The sequence below is a fragment of the Eretmochelys imbricata genome, chromosome 3 (assembly GCF_965152235.1).
Source record: "Eretmochelys imbricata isolate rEreImb1 chromosome 3, rEreImb1.hap1, whole genome shotgun sequence".
NCBI lineage: Eukaryota > Metazoa > Chordata > Testudines > Cheloniidae > Eretmochelys > Eretmochelys imbricata.
This window is the reverse complement of record NC_135574.1, coordinates 18,192,733-18,216,412: the sequence shown is the minus strand read 5'-3', so window position 1 is coordinate 18,216,412 and position 23,680 is coordinate 18,192,733. Positions and strand designations below refer to the sequence as shown.

The window sequence follows — 23,680 nt, the reverse complement described above, 5'->3', positions numbered from 1 at the left end:
AGATTCATGTACAAATTCTCATGGGGGGGGAAACAGTTTTTCAGACACAGGTATCTGAAATACGTGTATCTCTCACGGTTTTTACAATTTTTAATCCAGCATGATGGGAACAATTAACCATTAAATACAGGGTTTAAAAATTATTTAAAATATATTTTAGTGCGTATTTCAGACACCCCTGCCCCCCCCCACCTCGAACAAGTAAACATGCACACATATACATCATGCCAGACATGAGCATGAATGGTAAACATCACTGTCATTTCAATCTGTCCTTGGCGCAGTAAGGATTCCATGCCCTGCCCTCACCCCCTCATCCCATCCCCCTCCACATCTGCATGTTTGGCATTTTCATCCCTGGTGACTATCCTTTCCTCGTTTGATTCCTCATGATGTAACCAGCAATGAAACTTGGACTGCTCCAAAAGACACTGGGAACAGCTTGCACATTACACAAGCAAGCTCCACTGCCGGTTAGCGGGCATAGAAGTGAATTAGAAGCAGTGGGCATTGGTGACACACTATGACACACCACAGAATCTCATCTTTAGGAAGAGAATGGGAGCCGAGTGCACCAGACATGAAAACGTGTACTGGGGCCATGTACCACTGGACTGGGAACTACTGAACTGACTACATCTGCCTTGAAGGATGCATTTGGCAGAGGCAGTGCATTCTTCTAGGCAGACAGCACTAGCTTATTCCCCAGCACACAGGGGTGCATCTTCTGCAAGGCTATTTAAGGAGTATATGCTGTGTGAGGAAGGAACAAGTACTTGCTGGAAGGGAATAGTATTAAAGTGCCAAGTCCTTAAATGCTTCATGCAGCAGCAAATCCCAGCCAACCTCAGCCTGGGAGGCCTGCCCCCCACTCCCATCTCCCAGCCCCTCTGAGGGACCTGCCTTTCCTGTGCAGCTGAGAAGGGGGATTGGGTGACCGAGTAGGCAGCCCCCACCCACCCCAGCTTTTGCATTGGCTGGAAGCGTGTGACGGACAGCTGTGATGCTCCTTGTCAGTCAGCTAGGAAGGGGAATGCATTCAGCGGAGGGTCCAGGCGTGGGGAAGCCAGGGTAGTGCCCCGCTGAACGCCGAGGGTGACCCAGGCAGCAGCAAGAATTGCTCTGTGTTGCCGCAGACCAGCAGTGCAATAATGGGAGTGGAAATTGAGACAATCTCCCCTGGAGACGGTAGGGTCTCTCTCTCTCTCTCCTGATTTGCTTTTAGGTGGCACTGGGGTGCCTGTGATCGCAAGAGAGGGAGCCCCCTGGCATCGGGCATGGGGGCGGGATCCGGGATCAAGGGACAGTGCAGAGGAAGGGTTTCTGGAGGGGGAGTGGGAATCTCGGTTCGGAGGAAGGGGGAGCCCAAGGGTCTCTTGCATCAGGAGAGTGAGAGAAATCTGAGATGAGAGGGAGCCAGGGATTCTCTGGCATCAGAAGAGGAAGGAGTCCAGGGGTCTCTGGCTTCAGGAGTGGGGGTGGGAGGTGGATAAGAGGAAGGATGGATATGTGGTCAGAGGGGGCAGAAGTACAAGGGTGTCTTGCATTGGGGGTGGGGATATGGAATCAGAGGAAGCTCAGGAGTCTCTGGGATTAGGAGCGGGATCTAGTATTAGAGAAGACAGTGAGCCTCGGGTCTCCAGAATCAGGAAGGGTTATCTGGAATCACTGCAGCCTCAGGAGTTCCGGCATCAAAAGATGATATGAGACCAGATGAAGGGAAACCTAGGAGTGCCCAACATCTGAAGAAGAAATAAAAGACTGCAGGGGAGAAAGGGGTGTGGGTGACATCCCTAGTATCAGGGAGGGTAAAAGCCTGAGGGTTCTGGGATCAGAGGTTTGGGGGGAAGGTCTGTGGGATCAGAGGAACAGAAGGAAAGCCGACTAGGTTCTCTGGGATCAGTAGGCTGCAGTGTCTGCGGCTCCCTTGGTGGCAACAGCAGAGGCAGGGAATAGTCTGGGATATTTAAATGGCATTTGCTGACAGCTGCATAAATCCAAGTGCAGTGAAGTAATTTAGTAACGAGAGCAAATTATAGTCCAGTGCACGCCCACTTTAAAATGTGAGCCTTAGCAGTCAGCAGCGAAAGCAGGTTCACTTTTGAATCGCACTCTGGATCAGGCATTATTGGGGCAGCAGCAGCAAGGGTTAAATTCTGTAGAGGGTGGAAAACAACTTAATAAATAATTGCTGATTAGTGTGTGTGGCTGTGGCGAACATTGGCATTTAACATGCATGGTAACAGTTTCCTAAATTTATTTCCAAACCTTTTCATGTACCATAGGCCATTTATGTCGGGATCACTTCAGATGGCACTCACATTTTGACCGGACCAGATTAAAGAGTGTATTAATCTTTGTTTTTATGGGATCACTTTTTCAGAGTGGCTGCTCCACTCTGGTGCTAGAACATCATCCTATAACTCTCGAAGACAAATGTCATTACCAGGGACCCTCATTTTCTGTGATCAAAACCCCAAAGTTCTCTAATAAAAAACATAAAAATCCATGTTTTTCCATGATTAAAATGAAATGCTGAACTTTAGTTTTCCTAGCCACAATATATGTAGGTATCAGTTGAACACAATGTTTTATAAATATATTTACAGTTTTTAAGCTGGCAGCCAGAGCCCTGCCGCCCAGGCCAGACAGCCGGAGCCGCGCCCATTCTCCTGATTATCTGATCTGACCCCAGTCTCAATTAGATCGGATAACCAGGGTTCTACTATAGATGTTTTTATTTTTTCACAAAATGTAAAAACTAAAGATTCTCTTTAAAAATGCAAATTTTGCATTTTTCCATGGCAAACGGATTTCTACAATCTCTGGTCAGTACTTATATAGAGCCATACGTATCTATATAATGGGCCAAATTCATCCTTGGCTTAACTCTGTTGGCCCAACATCATTTCCCCCCTTGCCTATGCCTTTTAACTGTCTTCTCATCTGCTATGGTTTAGCTCTGTGGGCCAGATTCTGCTCCAATTTATAGTGCTGTAAATTCAGAGTAACTCCATTGATATATGTACTGTTCTTCTATTGTAAGTGTAAGTGAGGGCAGAATTTAGCCTTGCCATTTTATTATTAATCTCTAGAGTGTATTGCGATATGGTTTGTATGAAAGATGCTGTTCAAAATAAAGTTATAAATGTGATTTCTCCTGGTTGCCAACCTTAATCCAATCCAAGTGATTTAAACAGTGTCATTAAAACCAAAACCAGTAAGCACTATTGCCCTCAAATCCACTCAGAAGTCAATTTGCTGTAGTGACTAGTTGATGGTCTTAACATCTTCAGGCCTAATTCAGCCTTGGTATAAGAAGATGCATCTCCATTGATTTTGGTGGTATAGTATTACACCAATTTATGCCAGGGTGGAATATGGGCCACCGATCACTTGTAAAAACACTCTTTCTGCTCTACTTCCACATTGAATGGGGCATTATTTAACTGGATTGTATTGGCATCGTACCTGGCGGTGTTATTAGTTGTGATATTACCGTAGTACCTACTGAGATCAGGGCCCCGTTTGTGCTAGGCTTTGTACAGACAGAGAATGTTTACACTGCAATGTAAGTCCAGGGTTAGTAGGACTCGAATTCACGGACCCTGGCTTTGAAAGCTCAGGGGTTGAGCATTGACACTCATTGATGACTTTAGGTTAAGAGTTTTTGACCCTGGGCCCCACACCGGGGCTCCAATCATATCCCAGATTACCTATATCCCCAAGTCCAACCAATCACATCCCAGACTACCTAGCACACTCCTGAAATGTGACCACTTTCTAGCCCTTTGTGGTGCACCATGGGAAAACTTGACTATCTACCCTGCCCATCACAGGAAGTTGTTGCAGCCCACCAACACATTCTGCTGAGCTGTCCTTTTGATCTACATGCTCCCAGCAGTCAGAACTAGGAGTCATAATTTGAAGAACTTTTCTTGCTTGGGTTTTTGCTCCTGTTTCAGGAAATGAGCAGAGCTTTCATGAGATGCTGGTGGACATTTTGGTGGCGTTTTCTGACCCACTGAAGGCACCTGCCAGAGCTAATGGTGGAAGAGGAGGATGATGATACAGACATGGAAAACTTGAACTGGCTGATGCTCCTCATGACTTTTGGTATAGCTGCTGATGCCCTCTACATAGACCCGTGTTCCTGGAGCAAGGCCACAAGCACAGACTGGTAGGATCACATCGTCATGCAGACCTGGGATGATCAGCAGTGTGTCCAGAACTTTTGCATGAAGAAAGCTACATTTCTGGTGCTTTGTGAGCAGCTTGCCCTGACCCTCCAGCATCTCAACATGCTCATGAGGGCGACCATATTGGACCCGAAGCAGGCTGTTATAGCTATCTGGAAGCTGGCTACCCTAGGCTGCTACAGGTCCATTGGGAACCGTTTGGTGTTGGAAAATCAACTCTGAGTAAAGTGGAGGCAGAAGTTTTTGAGGCGATCAGGTATGTGATTTACCCAAAGGTGATGGGCATAAACAATCGGCAGCAGCTGTGGCGGCGATCCCTCAATTTGAGGATGATCTCTACCATAGATGTACATATGGGTCCTGAGATGACTCAGGAGTCCGATCCTGGAACCACAGATCCGCCCACAGTGGGTACAAACATTTCCTGTCGGGCCAGCTGCCTGCTGAGAGAAAGTTCTTTCTTTTTCCTTCCTTCGGGTCTCCCTGTTTTCAGCTTTGAGGGCAAGGTGCTTTTCCTGGATGGAGGATGTGGCACCATTGGGGTCGGTTGGTGGCTTGCTCCTCCCAGCTTGTGATGTCCACATCAGTTTTCTTGAGATACGCTTTTAGTGTGTCTTTGCAGCCATCTCTGACTGTAGGTCAGCTGAGAGTAGAGGGCTTGTTTTGGGAGGCGAGAATCTGGCATCCACACACAGTGTCCAACCCAGCGAAGTTGGTGCATAAGGATCATTCCTTCAATGCTGGTGACATTGGCTTCAGTGAGGATTCTGGCATTAGTGCGGCGATCTTCCCACTTGATGTGAAGGGTTTTCCACTGGTCGATAGTCTACCTTCATGGACAGGCTGGGACACTATTCCCACCAAATGGCACTGTCATAAATGGAGTTACTGTCCCCACTGCTATTCTGGGGAAATCCTGCATACCCCCTTTTTGCCCTGGCCTATGGAACCATATACTGATCTCAGAGGACCTGGCAAAAGAAAGTTTAATTACACTCTCCAAAGGTGTAGAATGGTGGTTGAATGTGCATTTGGCAGGTTGAAATCCTGCTGGCATGGTCTACAGACCCACTTGGATTCCAGTGTCATCAGTGATGTCTGAATTATTGTGCCTTGCTGGGCACAGTCTTTGAGGTCAAAGGGGGGCCATTTGCCCCTGAATGGACCTGTGACAGTAATGGACTGCTGAACAGGTACACTCAACCAGAAAGTGCACTGATCTCACAGCTGGAACAGGCAACGGAAATCAGGGATGCCCTGTGATCCCACATTATGGACTTGCATGGACCAATGGAAGAGGGAGAATAGTACATTTATGAATGTTTTTGTCCAGCAATGTTTACAGTAAATGAGGTACTGTCACATCATGCAATGAAAGGGGGTGCACTGTCACTTTACACAGTGAACGGGGGAGGTATTGATTGTCATGAATTTTGGATGACATGACTCTTAATGTAATGTGTGGGGGGAGCAGTGCATTTACTATTGATTGCTGTACATAGCTGTATGGAGAAATTGTTTGGTTACAACTTTTGCCTTACCTTGTGTTTCTTTATTATTCAAAATACACATTATAAGATGTGATGTAGTGAGCACAATAAACTTTCCTAATAAAATACAAGCCTTTATTTGCATAATAAAAATAACAATAATGGAGCATTGCGAGGCAGGCCTGCATGCCAAACAGTAATAAACCAACACCACAACCAGTAATAAAACAAAATGCATATACCAAACACTGAATGGTACAAACAGGACCATCAAAAAATCCCCTAATCTTGCGAGTCAGCTGGCATGTTCTCCTTTCCTTTTCTTGTGCATGTAGCATGCCCTTTTCACCGGTGCATGGCTGTGGAGGCCTCCAGGGTGTGGCAGACTGCAAGGGAAAGGAGGTCACCACAGGGGTGAAAGTATGCTGGGGGGTAGATTTGCCCTGTCCAGCTGCTGTTAAGTCCCAGTTGCATGGGCCACCCAACCATGGAATTGTCCAAAGTGCTCCCGGTATGCAGCTCACGGTACTGTGGACTGGACTCATGCCATGGTGCGGGCACAGCAGGAGCCTGCAATCTTGTGGCCATTAGTGAAAGCAGCCATTCAAACAGGTTTTTCTGCTCTGCTCTGACATCTTCTTTCAGCCGATGTTCTTGTTCCTGGAACTGAAATGCAAGTGTCTGCTCCCATGCTGCAATTCTGTCCTCAGCATGTATGCTGCTGAAGTATGCAGACTTATGGTGACTGAACAGCACATCTATGAGGGGAATGGCTGGTCAGCTACCGAGCTGACCCTGGAAAATACATCCTTCCTCAAAATGTGACTACCTATCTGGAGTTCCTGCTCAGGGAAAAGTTTGCCAACACTCAGATTGCCCCACACCCTGCCCTATGCAGGACCCTCTCACCCATCACATGGATCTCCCCACACCAAGCCCCTCCACACTTGGATCCTGCTGGGCTGAGCCTGCTTCCCCACACGTGGATGAGAAGGGCTGGGCATGCATGTGAGACTGTCCTTCTTGCTAGCTGTGGAGCTGTATAGATGTGCTAATATGCCCAGTAAGGAATCTATTTGTCAAAAAACATTTCCTGAATCTTTTTTGTTGTCTGTATTGTTAGAGACATACTTGCTTACAGGTATTTTGAAATAAATTACCAAAATAATTGCAAATGGTGTGATTATACTATATTATTTTGACAAATAAAATATTCAGAACTTTGCAGAATTTTAAAATATTGTGTACATAATTTTTAACTTTTTTGATGTAAAATTTTTAATTTTTTGGCGCAGGATTCCTCCAGGAGTAATCTTCCAATCTAAATAGACCAGACAATAGGTTGTAAAGAGCACCACAGCTACCATTTTGTATTGTGATTCTCTGTTGAACCTACCTACCTCAGTGCTTGGCCTATCATAGGCTCTGTCCTCCTGCCATTTGCTGTTCATGGTGTTTGGCTTTGGCACAGTACCTTGTTATGCATTATTGGGTATCTCAGCTCATAGCCTATATAATGCACAACACATTAGCACACTACATTCAGGCAGAAGAAGCAATAGAAGGCAGGCAGGATCAGCTTATGCTCCTACCTGAATCCCCTATTTCTGGTTTCCTGACCCTGCTGTTCTCTACTGTGGGGCCTTCTGATGGATTGTGGATCAAAGTTCTGTTGAACATGGGGCCTCTGTCTGCCAGTTCAGATACACAAATCAATGGTGTCTGTTTTAACTTGCCATTATTAGGAGGGTTTTGGGTACGTCCTAAAAAATTGTCCTGTAGCTTTATAGATCTGTCCAAGCCTGTTGGCAGGGGTTATTTTAGCAATATATAGAGTGGGAGAATGGCCGGGGTAACTGTTGTCAGTGACAGGGAAATCATTCAGATCTCTTGCCCTTGGTGTCAAAATTTTAACAAGCGGCTACCAAGATCTCTCTTCACCCATCAGTGCTTTACTATCTTATGTGACTGCAGATCTGAAAATGCATTTGCACTGTAGGAGATGGGATTTTTTTTTTAAAACGATTGCCACTTGCTAATTATATGTGTTCTTATTAAAGTAGGCTTAAGTAAAAGGTATTGGAATTATGAATACCAACACATTACTTTACCACATCTTCATAGTGTAATGTTATTCATTTGTGAACAATAGCAAAATATAGGTTAAGTGAAGTTAAAAACGATTATAATTAAGGCTAAGATTTATTCATGATATTTATTTTTTTGGTAAAAGTCATGGATAGGTCACGGGCAATAAATTAAAAATTCACAGGCTGGCCTGTCCATGACTTTTACCAAAAATACCCCTGACTAAATCTCTACTTCTGGGGCCCCGCTGCTCCGGGGGGCCCCTGATGTGGGAAGGCCCTACTCCAGTGCTGGGGGTTGACCGTTTCCTGGCCACTGCTCCTGGGGACCGCTTTCTGGACGGCCTCTGGGACCACTGCTGCTCAGGTGGTCCCCAGGGCACCCCCCTCCCGCCCAAGGACTGCTGCTTGGGCATTCCCTGGAGCCAGCCACACTGGCCGCGGTTCCAGTGGTCCCCAGAGCCAGCTCCTCAGGGCCGCCTGAGTAGTGGCCAGTGTGGCTGGCTCCGGGGCAGCCCCCGGGACCGCTTCTTGGGCGCTCCCCGGAGCTGCCCCCAGGACTGCTCCTTGGGCGGTCCGTGGGACCAGCTGCACCGGCCACTGCTTGGGCGGTCCCCGGAGCCAGCTGCCCAGGGTCTCCTGAGTAGTGGCTGGTGTGGCTGGCCTCAGGGACTACTGGAGCAGCTGGTCACAGGTTGCTCCACAAGTGACCGGTGCAGCTGGCCATGGGGCCCCCGAGAAGCTGTCCCAGGAGCCGGCTGCTCGGGCGGCCCTGAAGTCAGCTGCACTAGCTGCTACGGAACTCAGAGGTTGCGGAAAGTCATGGAATCCGTGACTTCTCTGACCTCCGTGAAAGAATCGCAGCCTTAATTATAATTCATGATGTCTTTCCAGAGGCCATCCCCCTGCAGTTGTAGGAGAACAAATCAGATCTTAAAGCTAGTAAGAAAAGATACTAGATTTGACAGAAAGGAGAAAACCACATTAATATAAGAAAGCATGTCTTCCTAAACTAAATAGGGGACCTTTTATCCTAAACCATTTCACTCAACCATTAGACAAATTGGAGGATTGGGCCAAAAGAAATCTGATGAGGTTCAATAAGGATAAGTGCAGGGTCCTGCACTTAGGACGGAAGAATCCAATGCACCGCTACAGACTAGGGACCGAATGGCTAGGCAGCAGTTCTGCGGAAAAGGACCTAGGGGTGACAGTGGACGAGAAGCTGGATATGAGTCAGCAGTGTGCCCTCGTTGCCAAGAAGGCCAATGGCATTTTGGGATGTATACGTAGGGGCATAGCGAGCAGATCGAGGGACGTGATCGTCCCCCTCTATTCGACATTGGTGAGGCCTCATCTGGAGTACTGTGTCCAGTTTTGGGCCCCACACTACAAGAAGGATGTGGATAAATTGGAGAGAGTCCAGCGAAGGGCAACAAAAATGATTAGGGGTCTAGAACACATGACTTATGAGGAGAGGCTGAGGGAGCTGGGATTGTTTAGCCTGCAGAAGAGAAGAATGAGGGGGGATTTGATAGCTGCTTTCAACTACCTGAAAGGGGGTTCCAAAGAGGATGGCTCTAGACTGTTCTCAATGGTAGCAGATGACAGAACGAGGAGTAATGGCTTCAAGTTGCAGTGGGGGAGGTTTAGATTGGATATTAGGAAAAACTTTTTCACTAAGAGGGTGGTGAAACACTGGAATGCGTTGCCTAGGGAGGTGGTGGAATCTCCTTCCTTGGAAGTTTTTAAGGTCAGGCTTGACAAAGCCCTGGCTGGGATGATTTAACTGGGAATTGGTCCTGCTTCGAGCAGGGGGTTGGACTAGATGACCTTCAGGGGTCCCTTCCAACCCTGATATTCTATGATTCTATGATTCTATGATTCTATGAATATTGGTGACTAAGATAAAATGACACCCAGACTCAAAGCAGTCCTAGAGTCAAACCCCAGTCTAACCTCTTGAGCCCACCGCTACTAAAAGCGAATCTTTCCCACACAGGATGGTTAATCAAAGACTTATTAAAAATATACTTTTCTATTTTTAACAGGACGGACATTTCCAAAGAAGGGTCAGACGTGCGTGGTACACTACACAGGTGAGGCGTGTTCTGAATGTTCTGTGCAGATGGCTTTGCACTTCGGGAGGCATTTGTCATTTCAGATTTCAGGATCATATTTTTTCCCCTTCCTCTGCTCCTTCTTGGTCACTTAATATTTTTCTGATGGGTCTCCTGAAGGCATCACTCTTGACTGGGCAGCTCCAACTACAATACCTATGTGTGCATGCTATTCTTTGTTAAGTGGAATGTGTAATAGCATATGGTTAATAAATGACACTGTGGGCCTGATTCTCTGCTCCATTACACTAGCCATAGAAGGCAAGTGGAAAACACCCTTTATGCAGTGTTGGATCAGGCCCTCTATCTCCATCATCTCGGACCCTGAGGTCATTAATTGAGATGCAATGATATTCCTTCTTTCTTTTGGCTTTATATAAGATAAAAGCATGTATCCCAGACATTGGGGTAAATTCACCTCTGTGCAGGGGGGGCCAGTACAAAGGCTGTGTATCGCTTAAGTCCTACGTTACGGGATTAAATGGGTCTCAGTGTTGCCTGTTGATGCTCTTCCATTGTGTATAAATACTTAAAGAGTCATTGGGATAAAGAAAGTGAGTATGACTCTGTAATCTAGTGGTTAGGGCATCCACCTGAGAGATGGAAGACCTGGTGTTTAGTCCCCCTACTCCAAGGACTGTTGTGTCTTGTGTATTTAGATTATATGCCATTTGAGGCAGGGACTGTCTCTTACTTTGTGTATGTAAGCACCTAGCACATTGCCCTGGTCTCAGGTGAGTTTGCTAGGTCATACTGTAATACTGATAATAGTAACAATAAGGGAATAACAGTGGCCTTAGTACTGGTGTATCTCAACATTAGGGAGGTATTTTTCTACCGTTTAGTATAGTTTCTTAAGATTAAATTCAGTGAGTTCTTGGTGTGGGGAATCTTTAGTGTCAACTCTTCAAAGCAGGCTGGCTGGAGGTACGGTTGCCAACCCTCCCAGATTGGCCAGGGGGCTCCCGGAATCGGAACCAATCTCACGGTGGCTACTGAAACCAATCCAGGAGATTTTAATAGGCCGCTAAAAGTCCAGTTGGCAGCACAGTGGACATATGGCAGGCTCCCTACCTGCCCTGGCTCCACGTGACTCCCAGAAGCGACTGGCACGTCCCTCTAGCTCCCAGGCGCGCCCAGGGGGTCTCTGTGCGTTTCCCCTTCCCTGTGCGCCGACTCCACAGCTCCCATTGGCCGGGAACCCAATTCCCTGCCCCAGCTTGGCGAAAGTGAGTGAGGGTGGGGGAAAGCGAGTGAAAGAGAGGGGGATGGAGTGAGTGGGGGGTGGGGCCTCAGAGAAGGGCCAGGGCAGGGGAAAGGACAGGGTAGGGGGTGGGGCAAGGGTGTTTGGGTTTGTGCGATTAGACCAGAGGTGGGCAACTACGTCCCACAGGCCACATCCGGCCCGCAGGACCGTCCTGCCTGGTCCTTGAGCTCCTGGCTGGGGAGGCTAGCCCCCGGCCCCTCCCTTGCTGTCCCCCCTCCCCTGCAGCTACGCTGCCGTGCGGGCACCACAGCTGGCTCCGTCCGGGCAGCAGGGCTACGAGCTCCTGCTGCTCTGAGCTGCATGATAAGGAGGGTAGGGGTTTGATAAGGGAAACATGGGGTCCGGGGGGGGGGGTGGTCAGGGGACAGGGAGCAGGGCGTGGTTGGATGGGGCGGAGATTCTGGTGGGGAGTGGTCAGGGGATGGGGAGCAGTGGGGGGTTGGATAGGTGTGGGAGTCCTGGGGGGCCTGTCAGGGTGCAGGGTGTGGATAGGGTTCAGGGGGGTGGGCAGTCAGGGGATGGGGAACGGGGGGGTTGGATGGGAGCTGCGGGGGCGGCGCTTTTAGGAGTGGACAGCACGCAAAGTCCCCTGCCCCCCCCCCCAGGGGCCGCAGGGACGTGCTGACCCGCTTCTGGGAGTGGTAAAGTCCTGGGGGGCAGTTAAGGGTGGGAGGGCCCAGGAGTGGGCGGTCAGGGGACAAGGAGCGGGGGGTTTGGATGAGTCGGGGGTTTTGAGGGGGTGCAGTCAGGGGGCAGGAAGTGGTAGGGGGCAGGGGCCAGGCTGTTTGGGGAGGCACAGCCTTCCCTACCCGGCCCTCCATACAGTTTTGCACCCTGATGTCGCCCTCGGGCCAAAAAGTTTGCCCACCCCTGGATTAGACAGTTGGTAACCCTAGCTGGAGGTGATGAAAAGTGTGGCTTACCATTAAACAAGATCTCTAAAAGTTCTAGTTTTTGTCACATTTGTTATGACTTTGAACACTTTGTCTGGTCGCTAAAGCATAGGATTGGGAGTCAGGAATTCTGGATCCTGTTCCTGGCAGGCACTGCTGCTGAATTGCTGTGTGACTTCAAGCAACCCTTGAATACTTAGGCCCAAATTCAGCCTTTAATTATAGCGGTGCAGCTCTTATTCACAGTCATTATAACTGAGGGTAGAATTGAGCCCTTAATCTCTCCGTACCTCTGTTTACCCATCTATAAAATTGCGATAATACTGCAATTACCCACTTTGGAGAAATATTACAAGCCTCAGTTCATTAATGTTTGTGAAGTGCTGTGAGGCTTTTGTTTGAAGCAGTGCACATTATATTATTATTTATTTATGAAATTAAACATGTTTCAGAGCAGCATTTTGCTGATGGTCACAGAACTAATTAATGTCCACTGGGAAATCAATCCGTTTCTTTTTAAAACACTTAAGATCAGATAGATCTTCAGCTGGAGTAAATCAGTACAGCTCCATTGACTATTGACTTCAATGGAGCTACCCAAATTGGAGCTGAATTTTAAAGCAGAATTAATAAATGATGCTCTTGTCTTTTTTTTTTTTTTTTTTTGGCTTGCACTAGTGATCTGGGGGCACATTGTTGTCATTCCTTTTGCCATATGTTACCAAACATTTTGTATTTATGTATACATTACCAAATGCTTTGTAATTTTTGTTTCTGATGGGTGAAAGCCATGGTTGCAATTGTGAACTTGCACAAGTCTACTGTATAGTGTGCAGATTATCGGTAGTTTATGGAATGTGCTTAATTTATCATGATGAAAAAAGAAAAAAATTCCGTTTAACACAACACAGATTTCTGTGGAATTTGATTATATGGCTCTGCCAAAAAGAGAAGAATTTTCTGTGTATTTTACGAGCCAAAGTCAATACAGCCTTAAAAAAGTATTCTCATTATAATGGTTGGAGATCTATGGGCATAAGGCCAGATTCCCATCTCAGCAAGACTGATGTAAATCAAGAGTAATGCCACTGAATGGAATGAAGTTACACCAGTCTTTCTAAATGAGAATCTGGCCAATATAGCTTAATGTTTGTATGGCTTGATATACGTTCTTCCAATCTGGAAGTGCTCTGTGTCAGCATAAATGCAAAAATCTGATATTAGCCCAGTCCTGCTCGGGAATAAACACCCATTGACTTCAGTGGGTGTTGTGCTTGTGTATCTGAGAAAAGAATTGGGCTCTAAGCAAGGAATTTAATCAAAATTCTTTGTCTTTAATTAGCTGGGTGGTTTTGGAATAGATAGTGAAAACAGAAATTAGATCTAGCATTAATAAACTCTGTGGTGTAGCAGACAATATAACTGAGCCTTGAATTACAGCCAACCAAAACTTGTCTAGCTATAAGGAACTTAATTGATTATAAACCTTTCCAAGATATCTTGTACCATAGGATATGATGTCTGTTCATATGGTGTGATGCCTGCCAATTCTTTGTATTTTCTAGTAAAAGTCATATGCCTCTTTAAATTGCTATGGCTTGAAAAGATGGATGCTTTTTACATTGTGAAGATCTTAGTGGCAACTGAGACCCAGTGAAAGTGTATCTCAAGTCTTCTCTGCTTTTCTTCTGTGAATCAGAATTGCAAAAGGTGCTTTGGCTATTCAGTGTGAAACATGCTCCTCTGAGACCCCACAGACACAGTTTGCAAATGTTAAGATTCTCTGATGAAGTCCGTCAGATATTCACTTTTGCTCATTTACGGTTGATCAGTTAATATGTGGGAATATTTTAGTGGAGACTTTATATAGTAACTAGAGCCTGGGACGAGGAGTTAGTGGTGAAGAGGGTTTTGTTCCTTGCTATGCAACCAATTTGTTGTCTGACCTAGGGTAAGTGACTTGCTTCCTCTGCGCCTCAGTTTTGAAATTTGTAAGAAATGGAGATAGTGCCTCACAGGATTGTCATGAAACCTAAATAATGTTCACAAAATGTTTTGAGATGCTCATGTTAAAAGAGACGATAGAAGTGAAAAAAGATTGAGCGGGTAGAGAGCATACACAGATCTTGTGAGTAAAATATAATAGCTTCAACAATTACAGGAATGAGTTTGAGTTGGAAATCTCAGTTCATTTCCTAGTGGAACAGGGTCCACATCGTAAAACTGACCCTCAGATTGCCCAGTTCTTCCACCCTTACTCACATTGAGCAGTACCTTACTATGCAATAGTCCTATTGGTTGAAGTGAAATCACTTGCAGAGTTAGGTACTACTTTACATGAATAGGGTAACAGAATTAGGCATGCAGACTTCTTTATCATTGTATCCCCTTAAGGATGATGTCTGCAGGTCAGAGTTTTCTCACCTGGTCTGCACGGTGAGAAGAAGCTAGCAGTGCTGCTAGAGCTCGTTGGGATTTTTTGACAAAACAGTATTTTGTCAGAAAATGCCAATTTTTCAAAGCCAACATTTTTCACAGGAAAAGGTTGGCTTCTACCGTTTTTTGACAAGAAAAGTTTCTCAGGTCCTCAGTGGAAGTTAGAGAGCAAGAAAGAATCTGAGTCAGGGAGAGCAGGGACTTGAATATAGGTCTTCCACCTTCCTGATGAGTACCCTAACCACTGACCTATCGGCTATTTTGGGGGTGGGTTTCTTGGTTTTCTGGGAGAAATTTGAATGGTCTCAGTATAATGCCAACACAGAACAGCAAAACTAGTGAAATCTCAAAAAAATATTGCAGGATGGTAAGACTGTTTCCCATCCAGCTCTAACTGCTGCCTGTTCTATGGATAAATAGAAGACTTCAGTCTCCGGGACTGCTCTGTAAGCCCAACAACCTTAAAACTCATTTGAGAAAAACAAAGGAGTTTCTTTTATGCAGATTTAAGAAGACAAAAGAGATTTTTTCAAGACAACAAAAAAGGGGGCTCTCTGCTCTGTGAGTGTCTTTGTTGTCATTGAAAGACTGCTTCCACGGTTTGGAGCCTACCAGTCTTTCTGTGCTGACGGAGCACCCATTGAACTCCATAGGAGTTCCTTTCATGGAGGATTTGCTGCATCAAGCTGCCTCCCTGTGTGCATTGAAATTAAATTGCTAGAAAATAATTAAGCCCCCTGCTGTCTATTCCATGAAAAAGCTATAATAAGTTGATATTAAGTCAAGAAAAGTTGCAAAGGAGCTTATGTAAGGTAACAAAGAAGTAATGACCTCTGTTCATCAGGCTTTTTGAGCTCAGCACTAATCTGGGGCAACGCATGCTTGCAGAATAATTGACTGCTCTTTCAAACTGAGGGTTGCTGGCTCCCATTTGCACATGTTTACAGTGACCACAATTACGTTCACTCTGCACATTTCTAGCTCATGTAAATTTAATGGCCAGGATCTGAAAGCTTTGTAATAATTGATGCCAATTAGGATTCCAGATTCTGATCTTCACAAAAATGAAATAGATTTCTAATGGGTTTATATACAAAGAGTTCCACAATTGTTTATATTTCTGAGTCAGTACTGAACCAGTGCCAGCATGGCATTAAGGGGCTTTATATTGAAAGTGCCATCTTTCAAAGAAAACTTAAAACTTAGTCCTAGCTATTTGAGGGTATTATAAATCCTACATTACTGTTTCCTAAGAACGTTGGCCTCAAAGTCCGTGTTCCCTGCACATCACATGGCACAGAGAATCCTTATGACACCACATGCATGGGATTGCTCGGCAGAGCCAGGGGACCTATATAATCAGAGGGCCAGTGGATCCACACAGCGGCCAACACCTGTATCCATCACCCAATGCAGAGACTACAGAAGCCTGGAGACCACAGCAGCTGTGAACTATCTCTGATTCCACACTGATCTAGGTGGGAGTATTCTATCTCCCCCGATCTGTGCCTACCTTCTTAGTCCAGCTCTTGCTCCCCCTTCCTGACTTGGCTCATTAGTCTTGTAATATATAGGTTCTTTTACTGTCCTCATCACCATGGTATCTGAGCTCCTTCCAGAAGTGCATTTAGTGATGTGACTAACATCTGTCTCATGTGGGTTGTTCTTTCTCTCATCCTCTCTCCAGGGAGAGAGTTGTGTGTGCAGTGTAATGTGTTAGTTCAGTAGCTTTGTTTTGTTTTTTAATATACAATGGAGAAGGCATGTTAGTTTATCCAGTCCATCTGCTAGTCCAGCATTGTTCTCTGCAGTACATTTGCTAGTGCTTTGTACTGTCTAGTTTTAAATCTCCCAAGTGATAGCTACCTATGCTACTTCCAAACCCTTTAACGTTGGTGCTGATGCAGCATGCTTTGGAAATGAGACAAGGACACACCCACAGGACTTGTGACTGAAAGCAGTGGACACTGACCATAGACTCTGGGAAAAATTCAGTCTGACTCCTCCACTGGCATGAAAACTTGACAATGTATCTTGAAGCTAGGGAAGAGCCAAACCCAAAGCTCTGGATCTGAACACCCCTGAACTTCAGGAAGAACGGCTGGTTGAAAATTTTGTGCCAAAACTGTTTTTCAGTGCAACATTCCATTTTTGACGAAACAAAACTTTTCATGAAAAATACCTGCTTTCTGTGGAAAACTTTCTTTTGGTTGAAAAACTGAAAAGATTTTAGTTTTTGGCCAATACCCAAATAATTTTATTGGGAAATGTTATGGCCATGCCTCACAGGAGTTGTAGGTTGAGTGCCTCATGCCTCCATTCTTGGGTCTGGGCTGGATTTTGTAGCCAGATTACATCTCCCATGATGCACCATGGCCAAGGACTCTCATAATGTGCCACAGTAGCTCAGAAAGATGAGAGATTGGAACATGATGGTAGATGTAGTCTGGCCAAGTAACTTGGCCCAAGGAGGAGAATGGAGCGCGAGGTACTCAAACATCAATTCCCATGAGACAGCACAGTAGCATTTCCAATTGAAATATTCAGTTTTCAGCTGAAAGTTTTTGACCAGTTTTTTGTTTTGTTCGTTTTTTCACTGAAAATGCAACATTTTCTGCAGAAAAACTTCCATTTTCTGACAAACTCTAGGAGGAGGTCCAGAATCCAGGTCTAAAATTTATTAGTTGGCTGCTCTCTCTGCAATGGTCTAAGTTAAAACCTTGTATCTGAACCCCCCACCCCAACTGTCAATTTTTATTTAGAGATTTGGATCTGCATTTTGCAATTTAGCGTAATCTCAAATTGCAGCCCAGATTAATCTTGCATTGTTCCTGCTCCAGTGTCTGTTCATCGTAGGGAGAAATGAATTTTTCTTATTCAGTAATGATCCCATCTGTCCCACCAGTTTAATCCTTTCATGTTTGTATTGCTTAAAAGTTATATGAAACGGTGGCAGCCCCACTAGACATTCATTATTTTATCTCCCCATTCACTCTCCCCCCCTCTCATCCCCACAATCACTACATAGATGTATTTTATATATAATTCATTGTGTCCATTTTATAGGTGAATATGATCATACATCCTCTTCAAATCCTAAAAGAAGGTGTATTCTTCAGTCTCCTGGTCTTGTAGCTGCAATAGGGAAATCAAGCTATAATGTTTGCAGTACTTCAATACCCTGAGCATTAGTCATTCATGTTATATATATATATATATATATATATATATCTACTTTTATGCTCTGATTAGTCTTTTCTCATTCTAAAAGAATTCTCCTTTTTCTTTGGAAGGGATGTAGTGAGTGGCTGGCAACAGCTCTGGAAAGGCTACAGCTGCTTCCTCCCTTTATCTGCCAGGGGAATTTTTGGAGCGGGTAGACAGTGGCATTGATAGCTTGCACCTTCAGGTTTATGCCCTTCCCTGATTTTTTCAGTGGTGTCACTTGCACCGTGTCTCCAATCAAGTGAGCAGCGAGGCAGGTGCACAATTCCTGCCCTACTCCCAGAGCCAGTCAGCAATGCTTCTGCAGCACACAGCTGAGTGCTATCGTCTGCGTTATCTAAGTGATTCCCTTTTTCAGAGTGTCCTATTCGCTTCTTGGCCTGAACCCAAAGACATGATCCTGTTTCTGAACCTTGATTTCCTGAGTCAGTGCTTCTAGTACCTACCAGGAGAGCCAGTTAAAGGGCCACCATGTCAAAATGAAGAACGCATGTTAAAAAAGATCCTTAGCTGGGTTATTAATAATACCTTAGATTGTTTGACGTGAAAGCCTTTAAATATCTAATTTCCTTTTCCACATTTGTGCTTATGATTCAAATTCCTGGATTCAAACAGAAGTTTTAAACATCAGCAGGTCAAATCCAAACACTGGACCAAATTCTCCACTGATGTAAGTGGGCACATTTCCATTGTGGGCGATACAGCTGCTCTCTCTTATGCCAGCCGTGAATTTGGCCATTGCAATAGCAACCTAAAATTTAGATTTGGATTGCAATCCCCCACCCAAATTTAAGAGTATGCAGATCTGACATCTTGGTTAGTCCCATTACAATACAGGTATCATTTCACCTATGTAGCTAAGTTCTTTTACCATGCCCAACACTGTAGTATCTGAGAACCTGAGATATGATGCTCTCATCCATATCTAAAGTCTGGATCTCTGATTATGTTTTTTGTTTACATTTCACATTTCTTTCATTTCCTGGGTCTTCTCTAATCATAATAATACTTAGCTCTTACACGGTGCTTTTTATCCGTAGATCTCAAAGCACTTTACAAAGAAGTTCAGTATTATGGCCCCCACTTTACAAATGGAGAAACTGAGGCACAGAGAGAGGCAAAGCAGCTTGCCCAAGCTACCCAGCAGGTTAGTGTCAAAGCTGGGAATAGAACCCATGTGTCCCAATGCTGTGTTCTACTCACTAGGCTACATTGCCGCTCTCAAGCAATTCCTTTGTGTCTTTCCAGTCCTGCAGTGAAAGTGTAATGCTTCGGAACACATTATTTAAATTGAAATGGGCTGGCAGGAAAATTACATTTTTATTCTTATTAGCTTTTGTGGGGTTTTTTTTAAACCTAATCTAATTTGGGGGTCAAATTGAAATGGAAATTATTGTTTTTATAAGAGTTGTAAACAGATGAAGGGCCCGATCCTTTCTTGTTAAAAAGAATAATAGTCATTGACAATTATTCAAAACACTACAAAAGCATAGCTACAGAATACTGTAGTGTTTTTAATAAAGTCACCATTAATGCACACTCAGAGCTCCTACTGATTTTGTGGAAGTTTGGAATTGGAACAAAATTGGAACCTTAGTGAGCTAGAAAATATATCTGCAGAGCCAGGGATAATGGAGAGATGGAAAATAGTTGAAGACATTAGATCTTACAGAGAGCAGAGAAATTATATTTTCTGAGGGACTTCACACAATAGAGGTGTGAGGAGAAATTTTAGATAACTACAAAACTCCACAGTACAGTAAGGGAGATCTTATTGGACTCCTCCTGACTGGGAAACCTCCCTCTGATTAATTCTGCCACTGTTGGGCCGGCCCATTTGTAGACTACAAATCATTTAAATATTGCCTGTTGTTAGTGAGTAATGGACATTGCCAGCCCATTGTGTTTAAAGTGGGAAGTCAGATAAGAATAGCAACAGCTCTTCAACACTTGCCAAATTTATTTTAAATTTCAGGCACTTCTGTACGTTTTGCAGACAAGTAGCTGTGTTGAAAGAACAAGGGTCCTGGGACAACAGCTATCTGAGCCTTTCCTTTTCCCCTGAGAAACCAATGTACAATGCAGCCTACCAGGGTGTCAGCTGATAAAAGCCAAGCAGATATTTCTTGTGAAGTGATCTCTGGATTTGGTGTCATGGAGCTGACTGGGCAAGCGAAGCCAGACATTATCCTGAAGCACAGAGAATGAATGAATATCTCTGACGTGGATTCTTCCATTGCACCATCCAGTCTGTCTCTCTAGGTTCTCAGACTGTGCCCAAGAGCACCCTCCCTCGTCCATCCCCATTCCAGGGCATTTAGGTTACTATAAGCTATTTTGGAGAAGTCTGATTATTGAAGTAGATCTGAACACTTCTAAATTTTGGGGTAGTGTGGTTCTGAATTTGACCTCTGGGTATGGCACCAATCCCTATAATGGAACAAAACTCCCCCTCAAACCTGAACACTCCTACATTTTGGAAAAGTTCTCGTCTAGTTATGAATTTTTGTGGGTTGGGCCCATCTATAACTGACTAGAATAGAACAAACGGAGAGGAAAAATAGAGAGGAAAATGAGAGGCAACATAGTCTAGTCAGGGTAGAGTAGTGTTCTGTGAATAAGGACATTTGAGTTCAATACTGCTCTACTGCTGATTCACCATGTGCCCTAACCCAGTGGTCTCCAAATTTTTTGATCGCGGACCCCTATCAGTAAAATTTTTTTGAGCATGCACTCCCAATATATGTATATTTATTTATGTATAAATTATATACACGTACTACTGTACTCATATATTGTGTAAATTATAAAACATACACAAAAAATAGAAATTAAAAAACGATGAGATAAAGACAAAATAAACAATATTTTTAAAATTTTTATTTTATTCATTAACGGTGCAAAAAAACCGTTTTGCTCTCACTAAAATTTTTTTTATTAATAATAATATTTTTAGTGAGAGCAATGTGATTGAAGATGCTTTATTATTTTTGAAAATCTTGGTTTAACACTTTGTGATACAGCGGGTGCTCAGGGTAGGGTGCGGGGTCCGGGAGGGAGTTAGGGTGCGGGAGGGCACTCAGGGTGGGGGTGCGGGAGGAGGCTCAGGGCTGGGGCAGGCAGGAGGTGCAGAGCACTTACCTGGGGCCGCTCCTGTTTGGTGCAGGGGGTGTGCAGGTGGCTCTGCACAGCGCAGCACCACCCCTATGGCCATGATTCTGGGAGCTGCCCCCCCCCCCCAACAGGCAGGGCCACCTGGAACGCAGGGGCTTTAGGGGCTTCAGGGCCCTGGGCTAAGGGGGCCCTGGGGCCCTGGCCTGCAGCTCTAAAGCCCCTTTCGGAATGCGGCCCTGCGAGCACGGGCCGGAGGACTCAGGAGGAGCAGGGGCAGCCGCGCAGCCAGCGGCTGGAGAGAAGCGGCGCTTTCCCCTTCAAAGCGCCACTTCTCTCCGGCCGGCTTTGAAGGGGAAAGTGCTGCTTCTTTCCGGCGGCTGGCTGCCGGCTGACCCTGCTCCTCCACAGGCCGGAGGACTTAGGGCCGCCGCCCCCCCCCCTTTTTTTCCCCTCCGGCAGTGCTCCTCCTGCCGTGTCCCCCAATCTATCATCTTGCGCACCCCACTTTGGAGACCACTGTCCTAACCCAGTCACTTAGCTTATCTATTTAAGTCTTCCCATTTGTAAAATGGGTATAATAATCTTCTGAAGCTTCACAGAAAGTGTTTATAAAGCTTCATTAATGTTTGAAATGCTTTTTGAGTGCCTCCGATGGAAGGCATTAAGTACAAAGAATTGCTACATTGTGATATGGGAAAGGATGTGTACTCCTTTAGGATGGGGAAAGAAAAAGCAAAGAGAAATAACTTTCTTTGTAAACTTATTTATTTCAGTGAAAAATCATGGACATAAGAGATGTGACTGTATATGTAAATATTTACAGACATTTTGGGGTGACTGGAGTCACTCAAAATTTAGCTAAACCACAAAAGAATGACTATTAAATGATCAGATTCTAAATTCTATTGAAAGGATAGATTCAACCAGACAGGAGGGAACACTACATTAGAAACCAAAGAGAATATTATTTATATCTGAAGAAAGACATGATGTGCAGGCTGACAGTTGTAGGAAGGTCTGAGATTTTCTTGTTTAAATTGAGTCTGAAAAAGAAAAAGACTTATAACCCTTCACTAATATCCTCCAGCAGACCTGGGAATTGCTGCTGGATGAGAATACAGTTTGAGGAATGTTTATTAGAATTGTCCAGAACTCATCCATTTTAGCTCCCAGTTTGTCAGAGATTTGACTCATGCTTTCGTACAGAAAGAGTGAAGTTTCATCTGTCCTCCCCCTCTGAGTTTCATTTTGTATGGATTCAAAACCTCCCTAAGCAACACTTGAGCAAAAATGATGTGGTTTGCCTGGTTTCAAGTAGATTGATCATTAGCAACTGCGTGGAAGGAGAGAGATGGCTTCAAACTTGCCACAGAATTGATCTCAACGATGGGCAAACATTTTAACAAATGGGCTGAATTTTGGCTTGTTAACTCAGGGTTATAATGAAGAACTCATATAGCTCTAATGTTTATGTTAATGTTTTGGTAAGAGAGAGCCTCTAGGAAAAAGTACCAGGACACTAACTGGACCAGGACACAATCTGTGTAGTTCCTACTACCATTAGTAGTCCTTGCATGAGTTACATGCCATCTTTTGACTTCGGTGTCGAATTGGCCTACTTGACTTCATAGAAACATAAAAGGAAGAGCAACTCTGTCTGCAGGTGGTATCATGGCTCTGGATTCTTATTTTAAGCACTGATGTTTAGTTAATCCAGCAAGTTCCAAGTTCTATTTTAGACTTGCCGTATTCCTAGAAAATGTATTGGACATAGTACATAGGAGATAAGTTGTTGAGTAATTGGTCCTAATGTTGCCATCAGGTTTGGGATATTTGTGAGGCTGTACTGTGAAGTTGATACATATTTCTGCCAACTGCTCCCCCACCCCCATTCCCTTTCCAAAGGGACAGCCCATACATTTCACACTGTGAAGTATTTTCATATATCTGTGCCAGGCCGAAATTAGGTTCCAAAGGTGCTGACATGTAAATAATTACTCATGAGATTAAGTGCCTAGTGGTGCAGGAAGTTGTCCTTTTTCCTGCGTTATTAGAATCATACAGTATTGAACAAGTGCAGCTGTCACACATGTAATCATTGTGACAGTAGAACAATGGAAAGAGGCAAAATTGCCAAAGGGAATGAGGTGGAATATTTCTGATTTGAGATAAATCTCTCCTTCTCACCTTCCTGGCCTCTGAAATCTCATGGGAATGAGCCACCCTCGGGCTCCTGCCACTACAGGTTCTAATCTGTTTGTTGTGGTAAATAATCTGAGAAAAGTGTTTCCTTTGTTAGCTCCTTTTCAGTATTTTAGATTGTTGTGGCAGGAGTCACCAGCTGGTGCTATTACATATAGGCTCTCACAACTTCTTTTTCTAAGTGTTACTCCTGAGGGAATTCTGCACCAAAACATTAAAAATTCTGTGCACAATATTTTAAAATTCTGCAAATTTTATTTGTCAAATAAATGAGGAGGCTCTAGCATGGCAGTGGGGCCAGGCCACTGGCTGCACGGATGTGGGAGATCATTCTGCAGCCCCCTGATTTCTTCTTGAGTGAGAAACTAACTACAAAGCCCTGAAATCTACTACCTCTCAGCAGGATGGACACAATATTTTCCCTCAACAAAACTGTACATTTCCAATAGTATTAAAGTAGCATATTAATATCTTTTGCCATCTATGAACAATTGCTATGACTATTTAAGATGTTTACAGATAATATTCTCTAATTATAAAGAATAAACTGTACATTAAAAATCACATCTAGTGCATGAGTTTTTTAACTTCCCAACTTCTCATTCATCTTAACAGCTCTTTGACTGACCTTTGTCGTAATAGAAAAG

The 23,680-nt window shown here is 44.5% G+C and overlaps 1 protein-coding gene across 1 annotated transcript in view; it reads left to right on the top strand.

Moving 5' to 3' along the window:
* Positions 1 to 1,151: 1,151 nt before the first annotated feature.
* FKBP1B (FKBP prolyl isomerase 1B) overlaps positions 1,152 to 23,680 on the top strand; it is a 46,807-nt gene continuing 24,278 nt past the window's right edge. The window contains exons 1-2 of the mRNA XM_077811538.1: positions 1,152 to 1,188; positions 9,828 to 9,875. Of these exons, the coding sequence (XP_077667664.1) occupies positions 1,152 to 1,188; positions 9,828 to 9,875 (85 nt within the window). The remainder of the gene's footprint in view (positions 1,189 to 9,827; positions 9,876 to 23,680) is intronic.